Source organism: Macadamia integrifolia, chromosome 10 (genome assembly GCF_013358625.1).
Source record: "Macadamia integrifolia cultivar HAES 741 chromosome 10, SCU_Mint_v3, whole genome shotgun sequence".
NCBI lineage: Eukaryota > Viridiplantae > Streptophyta > Magnoliopsida > Proteales > Proteaceae > Macadamia > Macadamia integrifolia.
Window position 1 is genome coordinate 14,127,220 of NC_056566.1, and position 13,247 is coordinate 14,140,466.

Below are 13,247 nucleotides of genomic sequence, written 5' to 3' on the forward strand. Positions count from 1 at the left end.
ACAAAAATAAAAGCACTACCCATCCCCCTAGTGGCCTAAGGACCCTCAATAAAACTCCCCAATTTATTTTTTTGATAAGTAATAGGACTCCCCAATCATGCATATATGTGAACAAGTGAATCTCATCTTTCTTGCTTGGACCCTCAGCAACACTGATATTAAATTTTGAGAGAAAGAATGCTGAGGGTTTAGAAAAAATTCTATACATATGAGGGCATGGTGGTCATTGTAGAGTTTGGATCAATTACCCATACGTGAAGGTTTCACATTTGTTTTTGTAATAATGCATGTCTTTCGCTTTCATATATGCCCCTCTATATTGCCATTAAAAGTGTTTAGAAAAAAAATAGACATTTGTTACGAAAGTGTACGTGAAGAGTCATTACTCCCCACATCCGATCTCTTCACCCACAGAGAGAGAGAGAGAGAGAGAGAGAGAGAGAGAGAATGTTAATGTACTCTCTACTGGCGGCTCAATCTTCACTCATTTCCCAAATACAAAGCAGCCCATGCCTTCACTTGCAAATTAATCTCGATCAATTGACCCCAACCCAAGTAAAGCCCATGTCATTGTAATGGTCCAAATCCTGTTCCGTACTTTGGCTTGTGCTTCGGAAAATCCAATTTATAATGTCAAGTTCATTTCCTGAAAGGCCCATTAAAACTTGTTACTTGTAACGGCCCAAATCTGCTTATGCAACCATATCTCAGAACCAAGCTACTCTCATTGGGCTTAAGCGGTTTTTCTGATAAGTGGCTAAACCTTAATTACATGCGGAGGAGAAGAACATCAACTTCCTTCTTTGATCTCCTATCCTCTTGTCCAAGAGCTATGTACAACATGGTGAGCTTTGTGTTTGTACCCTTCTAAGATAAGGTTTGAGACTTGGGTTAGAGGTTTCCACCTCTTCATTACCTGTGATTGGTAGAGAGTTCCCTTATGTTTATTTTTAAATCTGGATCACCAAATTGGGTTGGACTTTTTATTGCATTTATGAATATGAATTTTTTTACAGTTGTCAACCATCTATGGATTGCGGCTCTTTGAATGAGTGGTTCCCAATGATTTTACCACTCCCATAAATTATATCTAATTTAGAATCTTTCTTACCAAATGGTACTAAATTAAATTAGTTTGTTTGTTATAAGCAAAATTTTCAATACTCCTATTTAATGTACTTTTTGAGCTTTGGTTTCTTGGATGCGATGCTGATGAAGGCTTTCACCACGGACCAAATATTTACCACATAACAGGTTAGATGAGGTTCAAATTTTGTTGATGGTATACACGAAGATCTCCTCTTCAAAGGTCAATTTCAGTCTTCATAGATTTTATCAAGTGACAGAATAAAGCTTTGAAATTCTATCATTCTCCAGATGATGCATGCCAAGACATTGACTACTGGAGGGAAACATGGCGACACATGGACTGCTGAGGTGAAGCATTAGGTTATGATCCTAGTAAAGAATCACAAAAATACTTGGGACTGCCTTTTTGAACTATTTTACCCTTCGTCCGTATTGATTATTGATATAAAATCAGCCGAGAAGCAGGATCTATCAAAGCCAATTCTCATCTGATCCGATTCCTCAAATCGTGCAGACACTTGACCCCCGATTTTGGCCATTGTCTGAATTGCTTCTTTATGATCCTCACGACGACATCTTTGGAATAATCTATTTACAGGTGACGAGTTGTTTGATTCAGAAACTTATATGACTATGTGGATAAATTCATTACAGGAAGATCAAACACAATGGCATTCATGTTGTTATAGATTGTTGGCTCTGTCAGAGATGCCTCTGCTTACTAGACACAATGGACAATCCTCCAAGATGAAAGAGGTGAGGAAGCTATTCAATCCAAAGCACTTCTTTGTCTATCTGCACCCGTGGTGGTGGAGGTGCTGCAGCTGACAGTCATCAGTCCTTCATCAAGGTATCTGTGGACTCTATTGCGTCCATTCCTCCAAAAATAATGGAGTCCTCACTAGTTGATCAAGAAGTAGGGCGGATAAAAGAAATTGAAGTTGGGAAGAGGGGTAAAGGGGGAATTATTTAAACATTTTCATAGTTTGGGCTCATTTGTTTAAAAGTGTTATAAAAATTATTTACACTTAGGTAGTTACCAAACGATTTCTCATTCCATATGTCTGTTATTTATCAAGCGATTTTTATTAATATATATATGTCTATAGACAAAATAAAAAATTATATCAAAGAGAGCCTTAGATGAGCTGTTATGATATTTTAGTAATATTTTATATTCTTTAAGAAGAAAAACATTCTATGTATCAGAAGTTATAATACTTTTCATAGAAATTCAATGGATTTATCGGATGACACTCTTCTATGATAAATATTTCCGTACTTTGTTTCTTGATAGGAAAAAGATTTTTTACCATCTGAAATAAAAAATAACTACTATCGATCACATAAGTCATATAATTGATAAAAAGACCCCGACAAATGAAAATCCTCACCATTAATAAAATCCAAAGCTTCCAAATTGTGATTAATACTCACACGTGGACAATCACATCATAAATAAAGATAGTTTCAAAAGAAACCAACTATTATACAAAACCTGAGCCAACAGTCCTGAACTCCAATTCCACAAACTAAGGAAAAGTCACCACAAATCCATCATCACTCAAGTATAGAATAAGCTTGAAGTGCTTAACACACTAGCATGACTCAGCACTTCCATCACTGCAATCGGTTCAGCTTCTTGTGCCTTCGTCCCTCACACCTTCACAAAAATGAAAATAAGTTAATGAGAGGTGAGAGGGAAGAAGATTCTGATTGGAGTTAAAAATTAGTGCTTTATCCAAAAAAAAAAAAATATTAGAGCTAATGTCTTTTTATTTGAGAGCAGTCTGTATGCCAAGACAGGGGTGTGCACCCTAGGAGGGGCATGATAGTCATTACGCATCCCCTGTGTTTATGGCGCAGGGATTTCTTTTAAACAGAAAATTGTCCCTAAGTCTTGGAGTTTTATTTTCTTACAGTTTACAGATAATAATTTATAAGACAAGGTATTGTCAAGAATATATTTTCATTAAAAAAAAATAAAAAGAAAAAAAAAAGAAGAAGAAAGAAAGAGAAAAAAGAGGTTAAAAATCAAATGAGATGAACATGAGTCCAAGAACTTTTTCTTATTTTGGTAAGAATAAGTGGAAACACTTAAAATTGCCTATGGGGTTTAGATTTATTCATTCCATGTATTGGTGTATATGATATGATTTAAATGCTAATAGATCTCTCATAAAAGTTGAATGCTATGCATCTTTATATAAGCAAAAAATATGCATCTGCTTAGGGTAAGAGCTAAACGATTACCAGATCATTTTTGTAGAGATCATCAGTAGTTAAACAATCAATGACCAACATCTATTCAGGTGCTATATTGGTACTAGAACTTGTCGATGCTTCAAACAACACTTTAAAAGAATCAAGCTGCATCACAACTGTTTTCATTGTCGGCCTATCTTCCCCTTTATCTTGTACGCATTTTATTGCAAACTCAGCAACTTTCTTGAAATCTTCTTTCCTCCCATCCTTCTTTATTCGGGCATCAAGAAAATTCTCATCTTGCATTGGAGACGCAATAAAATTTTCTAGGGTTTCCTTTATATCTATCCCAGATGGCTTTTTCCCAGTCACAAGCTCCATTAGAACCACTCCAAAACTATAAACGTCACTTTTATCAGTTATATGGCAATCTGCACGACAAAATTCGGGGCCACTTCTATCAATTAATTGACAATCTGTACCATAATATTCTGGATCTAAGTACCCACTATTCCCTTGAAAAGTTGGTTTCTTCTTTTCATATTCATTCGGTTGAATAGAAATAAAACCTGAAGTTCCAAAATCAGATACTTTAGCCTTCATTTTATTACCTATAAGTATTGTAGAAGACTTGACATTCCCATGAAAGATTGGCACCGAATGAAAAGAGTGCAAATAGTCTAGGGCATTGGCTAATTCTGTCGCAATTCTTAAACGATCTTTCCATGAAAGACATTCTTCCCTATCTTCCTCCCCATGGATATAGTCGAAGAGGGTCCTGTTGGAGAAAAACTCATAAACTAACATTGGTTTAGAATCCTCTAGACAACAACCCAAGAGCTTTACCAGATGATCATGGTTGGTTTGTGAGAGAAAATAAACCTCATTTATAAACTGTATAATCTGACCTTTGTTCATCTTTTCGGGTTTCCTAATAGTGGCAGGTACTTTGCCACCATCATAAACTTTATCAAACTCTCCTTCTCTGAGTGGATTCTTGAAGCTTTGGGTTGCATTCTTAATCACTCTTAGGGTGAAAAACTTGAAAATTTCTTTGTCCCCTTTCTCCGGTAAACTTTTGTCCTCTTTCTTTGTCTCCTTCTCTAATTTGACCTTTTGAAGATTAGCTATTTGTTGCTTCAATAGAATACCTCCATTTTCTTCGAAATTTTTTTTCCGTTGCCTTTCCTGAATTGCCCAAAACCAAAGCCAAATAAAGACAGGTAGAAATATAGAGCCTGCAGCACCAATACCTACACAAAAATCAGATTTTGGATGAATAATTTTATATTTTAATAAAAAAATGTCATTAAAGTGAGGCTTCTTTTTGCAAGTAAAATGAAAGGAATTGTATGGAAATGTCATTTGATGAATTTTAACTCTATTTGCCAAATAGTGATGACCTCTATGTTTGTTTCCAAGTAAAGGTCAAAAAAAAAAAATGAAAGTATTTTACTGATTTTATTAGCTTATTTTCATTTTACATGATTCTTACCTAGAAATTTATGGAGCTGTTTGCTTAAAAGTAAAGTTTATTCAAGGGAAATGGATTTATTTAAACAAGAAAAATAAAAAAATGGTGTAATCATGTGGTAGGGTGTGGGCCGGCGTTTGCATAGCCCCACCTTCTCATTGGGTATCTCCTATCACTACTCCCTAGAAAGGATGGAGTCCAGATTTTCTACCCACATAGGTGAGGGCCAATATAGTGGAGATTTCACTTGATCTAAAACAGGGTCAATGGCATGATACTTCAACCAGAGGACCGATTAGTGAATCAAAAGGTTAAATCAAGTGGAGATTGGACTTTAAAGAAATGAAATAATTCACATCCTCCTAAGATTCAGATTATAATATTTTTTAAAATACACTTTTATATTCTATTTCTTTGGTTGTCATGACTACAACTTGGGCCATCTAAATTTCGTTCCTGTAGGTAGTTGATCCAGACTCGAAAAGATCCTGGGTGTCAAAAACCCTGTGAGACACCTATACACATTTTTTTTCTTAGAAATATATATTTTATTTTCTATTCATTTATTTAAGAAAAGAGAAAGAAAGAAAAATATCTGAAAAATATCTTAATAATATTAATAAAAAAAAGTTGGTGTGTGTGTGTAGGGTAAGGTACTCATTAGGCTGAGAGAGCCATTTCCCTAAATATAACATGTTATTTAACTGTGATACCACATAGTATGATACGAAGGACATTTGCGATACCTGGAGCAAGGCGATTCACTATCGTTTGTTTGCATTTAGTTCCATTGTTCCAACCATCGCCATTAAAGTGTTTTGGACAGTAGCAGTTATAACCCCCAAGATAATTGTTGCATTTAGCATTTTCAGAGCAATTATGGGATCCTTTGCATTCATCCACGTCTTCGTCAAATTTAGCAGCAACACAAGAACAGATAAGTTTCGGTCAGCTAGCATTATAAAAGCCATACTGAACGGCTCATAACATAATTGAAAAATATAATTGATAATTGCAGGCTTTTTTTTTTTCTTTTTTGCTAACGATCGGTATCCAGTTCTTTGGTTTGACTAGTCCTGCAGGTTCATACTGATCCCACAACAGCATAGATTGGGTTATATCGGGGTTGAATGAGAACTATTCAATTTTCATCGAAATAGTGAATAGCACTAAATACCCCGTGTGAGTGGTCCTAAGAAGATAAAGAGGAATCGAACTCAAAATCACATGTTTCCTAAGGCAAAGCTCCCTTACCAACTTAGTAAGGGCCTATTTGTTTAGGGGGTTTTAATGGGGTGGGATGTAAGGGGTGGGAGATTATTATCCCAAAGGCATGGTAAAGTCATGTGCTTGGATATAATGGGATGGGAAATAATTTAGACAACATAAGGAGATGGGTTTTTCTGTCTGCTGATGTGGCTTTCACCCCATCTTCTTCCAAAGTTCTATCAAATTGGTGAAACTTTGTGGGGTGGGAAGTCATTACAATGACTTCTTCATTCCCCACTCTCTCTCTTTCCCCCCTTATGTGCCAATCAGACAAGGTTGGGGAGGGAAAGCCCAACTTTCCTCCAACTTTACTTTTCCTGCTTTCACCCACCAACATGTGAGACTCAGTAGTCAAACATTCTTACCCCAAACTCTCATTTAAACAAACAGACCTTATTAAAAAAAAAAAAAAAACACAGAAACACAAAAACAAAAGCAAAAACAAAAAGAATAAAGAAGATAAAAGAAGCTTATTACCTTGGCATCCCACTTGAGGGAGATAAGGGTTACCTTCAAAACCTTCTTGGCAGTAACAATTATAACCGGGGCCATTGGTTGAATCTTTGCAATGGCTATTTGGACCACAAGCATAAGATATATCATCAAGCGCTTCTTTACATGTCTGATTCCCAATTGCCCAGTCCAACACCATTTCAAGCTGCGTTCTACTGGTAATTTGGAATGCTTTATCATTCAACATGCTAGCATATGATGTGTCAAAGGTGAAAGAGTCTGGATGAGCTACGACGGCAAATTTACAACGGTCGGAAGCCCACTCCGAGTCGTAAAGCATGCTTGCAAAGCTCACGTTGAAAAATTTGAGACCCTTATTAGGAATTGAGCTTTGGCAACAACCATTTCCAGAGCAAGACCCGTTTACCAAAATATCCATGCTTTTGCACCGAGATAAGCACCCACTTGTAAAGCCTTCATCGCCTATATAGGCCATAGTGTTGCATCCAATGGCCATGAACTTGTTGCTTTCTGCGAACCTGAAAGGCGATTGGTTCAGATCAAACCAGTAGGGGTGAAAATTCGTTACCTTTTGTATAGAATTGTAGCATTGTGAAGCAAAATATTTATGCTTCACTACGGCTTGCTGGGGTGGTGATAGTGTTATATTAATAACCTCACGCTTAGCCTCTCCTCGAATATAGGGCATGTGGGTGCCGGGATCGCATTTAATATTATAATCAGGATCCCTGTAGCATCCTTCTCCGATGCCGAATGGGTAAGGTATCTTCACATTTCCACATTTGTCGACGCAATTTGGCTTGGCCATTGGTGGAGTCTCCATGGCAATTGAAACAAAGGTTAGAAGACTAAGAAGTATCAGAGGATTCAGAACCATAGCCATAAGTTTTGAATTCAATAAGCTCAGATCAGGGTTTTTCAAGATCGCAAGTGACTTATAAAGGCATAGTTGGAACTGTTATGGTGTTTACTTCTCTAATCTTTGGATACTTTCAAGTGGCAGACATAATAATATGGGAACCCTAATAATATATATGTGATGATGTCACTCTGGTTACATATACACATATAAGTCAAAAAGAGAGCAACCCAGATAGGATAGGGAAAAGGAAACAAAGGGAATCAACTAACTTCTTTTAGACAATGGATGATGAGGGAGATAATATTGTTAATTCCTATTACTAGATGGAGCTGTACGTTCATATGTTTCTCGTGGGAATCTAATAACTGTTGCTGATTGCCACTTGTTCACCATTATTGAGGTAACTTGAGTTTCCCTACGGCCAGGATTCTTCCCTATGCTCGACCCTGCTATATATATATATATATATATATATATCATATGTTTAAACTTTTGGAGTTTGACGGTAATCATAATCAACCCAGCCCTGCCCCTCCCTCCCTCCTTCCTGAAACCCAAAACTTTTCTATGGCACCGTTTTGGTGCAAAGAAAGACAATTGAATGAAAGGGAGGTGAAATTTTCGGACATAGAAAATAATTTTTTGTAATTATTATCTCATATGACTATATCTTGTTTTGCTAAAAATCAGTAGTATTTTATATAAGAAATACAAAAAGAATGAAAGAAGAATGCAGATAATAGATATCCAAAATAAAAGACATCCCAAAAATGAAATCCAAACTAAATTGCCATCAGCACAAGGGAAACCCAAATCAAACAATATCCATTCAAGATAGAGGATCAACGAAATTTGTATTGAGGTCTCTCATCCATTTCTCGTCTGAAATCTTCAACAATAAATGATGGAGGAAACATCCAAGCATCGGAAGGTTGAGATTTAGCAGCCTTCTTTGCTAAAGAGTTTGTAACAAGATTTATCTCATGATAACAATGGGTCATTTTCCATGTCATCCCCTCTAAAAACTGCTTATGAAAGCCATATCTGCAAGAAAAACCAAGGGCCGGATAGAATAGCTTTAAATGCACTACACAAGTGAAGCTGAATCACATTCTACCCAAAGTTTGGATAATCCCAACTCCTTAGTAGAACAAAAACCTTCAAATAAAGCATGGAATTCAGCCACAAAATTCGTAGCAATACCTACATAAGAGGTGAAGCTTTGAAGATGAGCACAGAGGAAATCCTAAAGATTCCGTCAGACCCCGCATGGCCTGGATTTCCAAACACAATTCCATCAATATTTAGCTGAACGCAATTAAAATTAGGCTTAAGCCAAACCACCTGTATTCGAAGGCCCTTCGAAGAGGTGACTTGAAGTCATAATTTTTTAGAAATAAGCAAGTCTTGAGTAGTCTTTGTTGTAACTGGTGAGATTATAGAGGCTTCAAGAAAATGCTGAGTGATCATATTGATAAGAATAACTTTCCCTCTTTTATCCTTTCAGATGTGAATTGGGACTCCCAAAAAAGGCCTCGGTACCGGTTTATGTAATTTACATTAGTGAGTAAGTTATTATTTTGCTAATGACCATGCCGAAGGTGGAATAATAGCTCAATGTGTTTTGCGCTCTCTGTGAATACTTATTTATGATTTAATGATATTCTTTTGCTGATCTTTAGAAAAAAAAAAAAAAAAGAATATTGCAATTCCTCACCATCCAAATGGACTTCAAAGGGGAAATCAAAGATTTCCTTTCCCACGAGGAGAATAATTCTTGAATAGATGGGAAACTAGGCATCAAAACTAAAAAATTTGCAAAAATAAATTCCAAACCTGAAACAAAAAATGGCACTCCAGGAAAAGAAAATCATATTTTAAAAGCTACATTGTAACTTACCTTAGGATGAAATTTTCCTTTCCCTTGAACAAAATCCTCTCTCGTGGGCACATCAGACGGCTGGTAACACCTAGGAGTGTGTGCCCAGGCACTGCCAACCATCCAATGTGTACTGATGCACTGGATCCCCTTTCCCTTACGGATAAGTGAACCAAATTTTTTTTTCCTTTTTTTTTGGGGGTTTTGTTTTTTTTGGGGGGGGGGGGTGTTAAAAGATCAGTGAGCTTTTCCGCATTTAATTTGTGAAGTTTGTGAAGTAGATTTTCTCATTCCTTAGTCTCGGCACAATCCATCTTTCTGAAATAAATGTATCGGGCATTGGATATATAGTTTTATTCAATCACCATTCTAGGAAGAATAATAAACCAACTACTAGATTTTAGTAGAAGATCCAACTATAGATTCACATCAGGTATTTTAAGAAAAATAATGGATGGGTCAAATGGCCGGTCGGAACAAATGTCGGGTTTCCTGATCCAAAATCCTTTTTCAAACACTGATTGCTAGAACAAAGGAAAGCAAAAATTATTTATATGTAAGCAGTAATAGAAAAGTTAATCTCAATAAACCACACATAATGCTTGCTAGAAGCATTAATTACATAGTTTTCCCAAGGAACTTCAAGGCCTTTCCCACTCTTTCTTCTTCTGTGCATCAGGAGAGCTTGAAAGCAGGTCCTACCAATGATTGAAGTCCAAATACATAGCAGATGAGAGAGAAAGGATAGGTATTAGACACAAGGGTAATAGTGTCTTTCTACATATCATTTTAACATTGTCAGTGACTAATACGACGATTGATAGAATTTTTAAAATACGAGGTGGAGAGTGGTATTTTTCAAAATATATACGTGGGGTGGGGGAAAGTGGTATTAAGACAAAGTACAGTGGAGGGGAGTGTAATTTCTTTAAAAAAAATAAAAATAAAAATAAAAAATCAGGTATTTTAAAGAAAATAATTTGATGGTTGCAATGGTCTGATCCAACATCCTCTTAAAACACTGACAGTTCAAACAAAAGGAAAGCAAACATTATTTACAATTTTACATATAAGCAGTAATAATTATAAAAAAGTTAATCTCAATAAACCACACATAATACTTTCTAGAAACCTTGATTACAAACATATAATACAATGGTAGTATTTAGAAATCTGAAACATATAACAATAAGCTAGGAATTGAATAAGCAGCAACACTGATATTGTCATTCAAACATTATCATCTCCTTCAGCAGAACCAACAGCATCAAGGTTGAGTTTATCTGGCCATGACCATTTGATTTTGTCCCCAATCTCGGCTAACAACTCAAGTTTGCCAAGGAACTTCAAGGCTTTTCTCACTCTTTCTTCACCTATTTCAGTTGGATCATCTCCATGGATCTCCTTCAGTATAGCCAATGGGAGTTTGGACAGAAGAAAACAGATCATTTCAACAAAACATTTTTTTAAGAAATCAATCCTTTTATCCAAATCATCATATTTTTCTGCTTCCATGAATTGAGAAATGATTAAAACTTCAATTGTAACCAAAGCTTTGTGTTTTGAAGCCAATGAACCAAATTTTTGTCCTAAAGCATATAGAACAGGCTTAAGAACCTTAGGTTCCAAGGATTGGTTCTTGAATTCACGCGAGGCAATCTTGGCTCGAAACCAATGGTTGGAATTCTCCCATTGCGCCCACACTTCTTTTGTTAATGTCCACCTTGTTTCATCGATCATACTAGGAGTTTTGTCCTCTTGGTCGACAAAAGAAATGATTTCAAATGACTCATCCAAGACATGCTTTAGATACTCCCAGTCGGAACTTGGCTTCAATTCTGCAAGCATTCTTGAAAGGACCAAGACTGATACGCAAGAAACTCTGTACTCATATTTGCCATCTTGGTTAGATGCCCCATCTGAAAAAAATTTCTCAAGACTCTTTAAATAATTTTCCCCTGCAGCTTGTAATTTTTTTATGGAGTGGAATTCAAACATAGAAGTATCACAATCAGATAATAATTTGATGAGTTGATTTGGACGATCCCTCTCAAGTTTTTTTCCATCTCTTCATGCCTTCCATAGCCATATGACAAATCCAAGATTCAAAAGTACTACCCAGAGATGATGACAATACAAATTCAGAAAACCTTTCTTCCACTTTTTCGGTATTTTTCAGCTCATGACAGATATTACAAGGAATTATGTGTTCCATGATTAATGTCTTAAGAATGTAAATTGGAAGCCCAATGATGCGATTGCTGCATGTATACAAAACGATTTGGGTGTTTATAAGCACATCCATGATAAAGTCTTTGGCAACTCCAAAGACTTTAGATAGGCTTTTGATGGGGAACCAAAAAGATAAGGACTTCAACTAGAGAAATTCTAGTTCTCTCTCAGGAAAATAATATTCATCTTCATGTTTCCAGAGATCATCCTTGTCAGTGTGTCTAACAAAGGAAAACCATCTATAGATGATCACAAAAGTCCCAACTCCAATGGTTAGAAATTGGGCAACAATCACTATAGGAATCGACCATTTGTAGTCAGAATGGTCAGGATTCTTAGGATCATGACTAAACAACCTCTTTCCTTTGGGGGCAATAATTGAACTCACCATGGCTTCTAAGACAACTGCTGAAGAAAGGGCACATAGTAAGCCAAAAATGTGATGATGTGAAGTTTCACATAAAATTGTTTGAGGGTTTCCTGTATAGTTGAGTACATGGAATTTCAGTAATAGTTCTCTTAAACCCTTCACATTATTTGCATTTTTGGGATCCAAAGAAGGTCTAGATCTATAATAACTTGGCCAGGACTCTGTTTGGCCTCTAAATGCTACAGCAGATGACCACATCGTTAGAAGCAATACTAACATGCATGCCATGATGATGATGTGTTCTACGGCGAAGTTAGAGATCAGACATGTGCCCATTTGCATACACACATTAACAGTCACTGTAATCACAGTCACACTCAATGCTGCCAAGTTGCCATATCGTTCTGATGTGCCCATAGTCCCCAGTGAAGGCATATAAAACCCTAGTGAGGTGCATAACAGCGCAGTGCCAGTAAGCTTGGACAGTTGTTCCTCAACTCTAGGCATTTCTCCTGTAAGATCAACAGGAATTTTTGTGGCAACTGCTAGAACTGTCATAGTGAATGCACTCATTTGGAACAATTTACATGGTAGAAATGGTTTCTTTCGAATGAGTCCATGCACCAAGTCAAAAGTCATGCAGAAGAAGCATACCATTGTTGCAGCTGCAATGTAGAGGCCAATCCAAGGAACAGGTGCACCGTACTCTGGACAACCATGACTGGCAGCGGGAGCCGGAGCTGGGGCGGGTGGGGAAGCAGATGATGTGGTTTCATGTAACAGCTCCATGTCTTTTCTTCTTCTTCTAAACACAACGATTAAGACAACAATAAGGAAAGAAAATTAAGTACTCAAAGCATATCAGCAACCTAGATAAGCTTTTAGACTTAAAAAGTTTATCTTGTAAAATTAGGCACATTTCACAAATTTATAGGCTCAAAAGTTCTTTTTATAAAGGGTGGGGGGTAAAAAGAGACACAATTCACAAATTTATATCCTCATTCGCTCTTTTTATAAAGTGAAAGGTTTACATTATTGCTTTTTGGCACAGCTTTTGAAAGTGAAATGTTTAAATTATTGGCTTACCCCATATAAATTGATGATCTTGATTGAAGATTCAGATGCATCAACAACTAATAACCTAGTGTGTGGAGGATTCCGTCATATCATGGGCATGACATGGTGGTTTTCATTAATAACATAGACTATTATAACAAATAAGGGAAAATGGTTTTTGTACGGGAGCTTGAATCTTGTTCTAGTGTTCTGGTCTTTTTTTTTTTTTTTCATAGAAGATCATATATATTAAAAATAAAGGGAAGAAAGAAAGAATGTACATGGAAAATGAGCAAGCTGTATGGAATTAGTTGAAGATTAATCCACCTTCGGCATT

General features: G+C 36.4%; 2 protein-coding genes across 3 annotated transcripts; both read right to left on the minus strand.

Annotated features, from left to right (window-relative positions):
• Positions 1-2,448: 2,448 nt before the first annotated feature.
• Positions 2,449-7,462, minus strand: LOC122091161 (wall-associated receptor kinase 2-like). 2 transcript variants are annotated; one of them, XM_042661006.1, is made up of 5 exons: positions 6,515-7,462; positions 5,515-5,673; positions 3,906-4,547; positions 3,343-3,725; positions 2,449-2,752 (listed from the first exon to the last, which is right to left on the minus strand). In XM_042661006.1, the coding sequence occupies exons 1-4, from the start codon at positions 7,392-7,394 to the stop codon at positions 3,394-3,396; spliced, it is 2,013 nt and encodes a 670-aa protein (XP_042516940.1). In that variant the 5' UTR covers positions 7,395-7,462; the 3' UTR covers positions 2,449-2,752; positions 3,343-3,393. The 2 variants fall into 2 exon arrangements, with proteins under 2 accessions (XP_042516940.1, XP_042516939.1); XM_042661005.1 differs by having other exon boundaries at positions 3,343-4,547; positions 6,515-7,460.
• Positions 7,463-10,358: 2,896 nt separating this feature from the next.
• Positions 10,359-12,762, minus strand: LOC122091222. Its single transcript, XM_042661078.1, has 2 exons — positions 12,509-12,762; positions 10,359-10,656 (listed from the first exon to the last, which is right to left on the minus strand). Exons 1-2 carry the CDS (start codon positions 12,641-12,643, stop codon positions 10,483-10,485), a joined length of 309 nt encoding a protein of 102 aa, XP_042517012.1. The 5' UTR covers positions 12,644-12,762; the 3' UTR covers positions 10,359-10,482.
• Between the last annotated feature and the right edge of the window lie 485 nt (positions 12,763-13,247).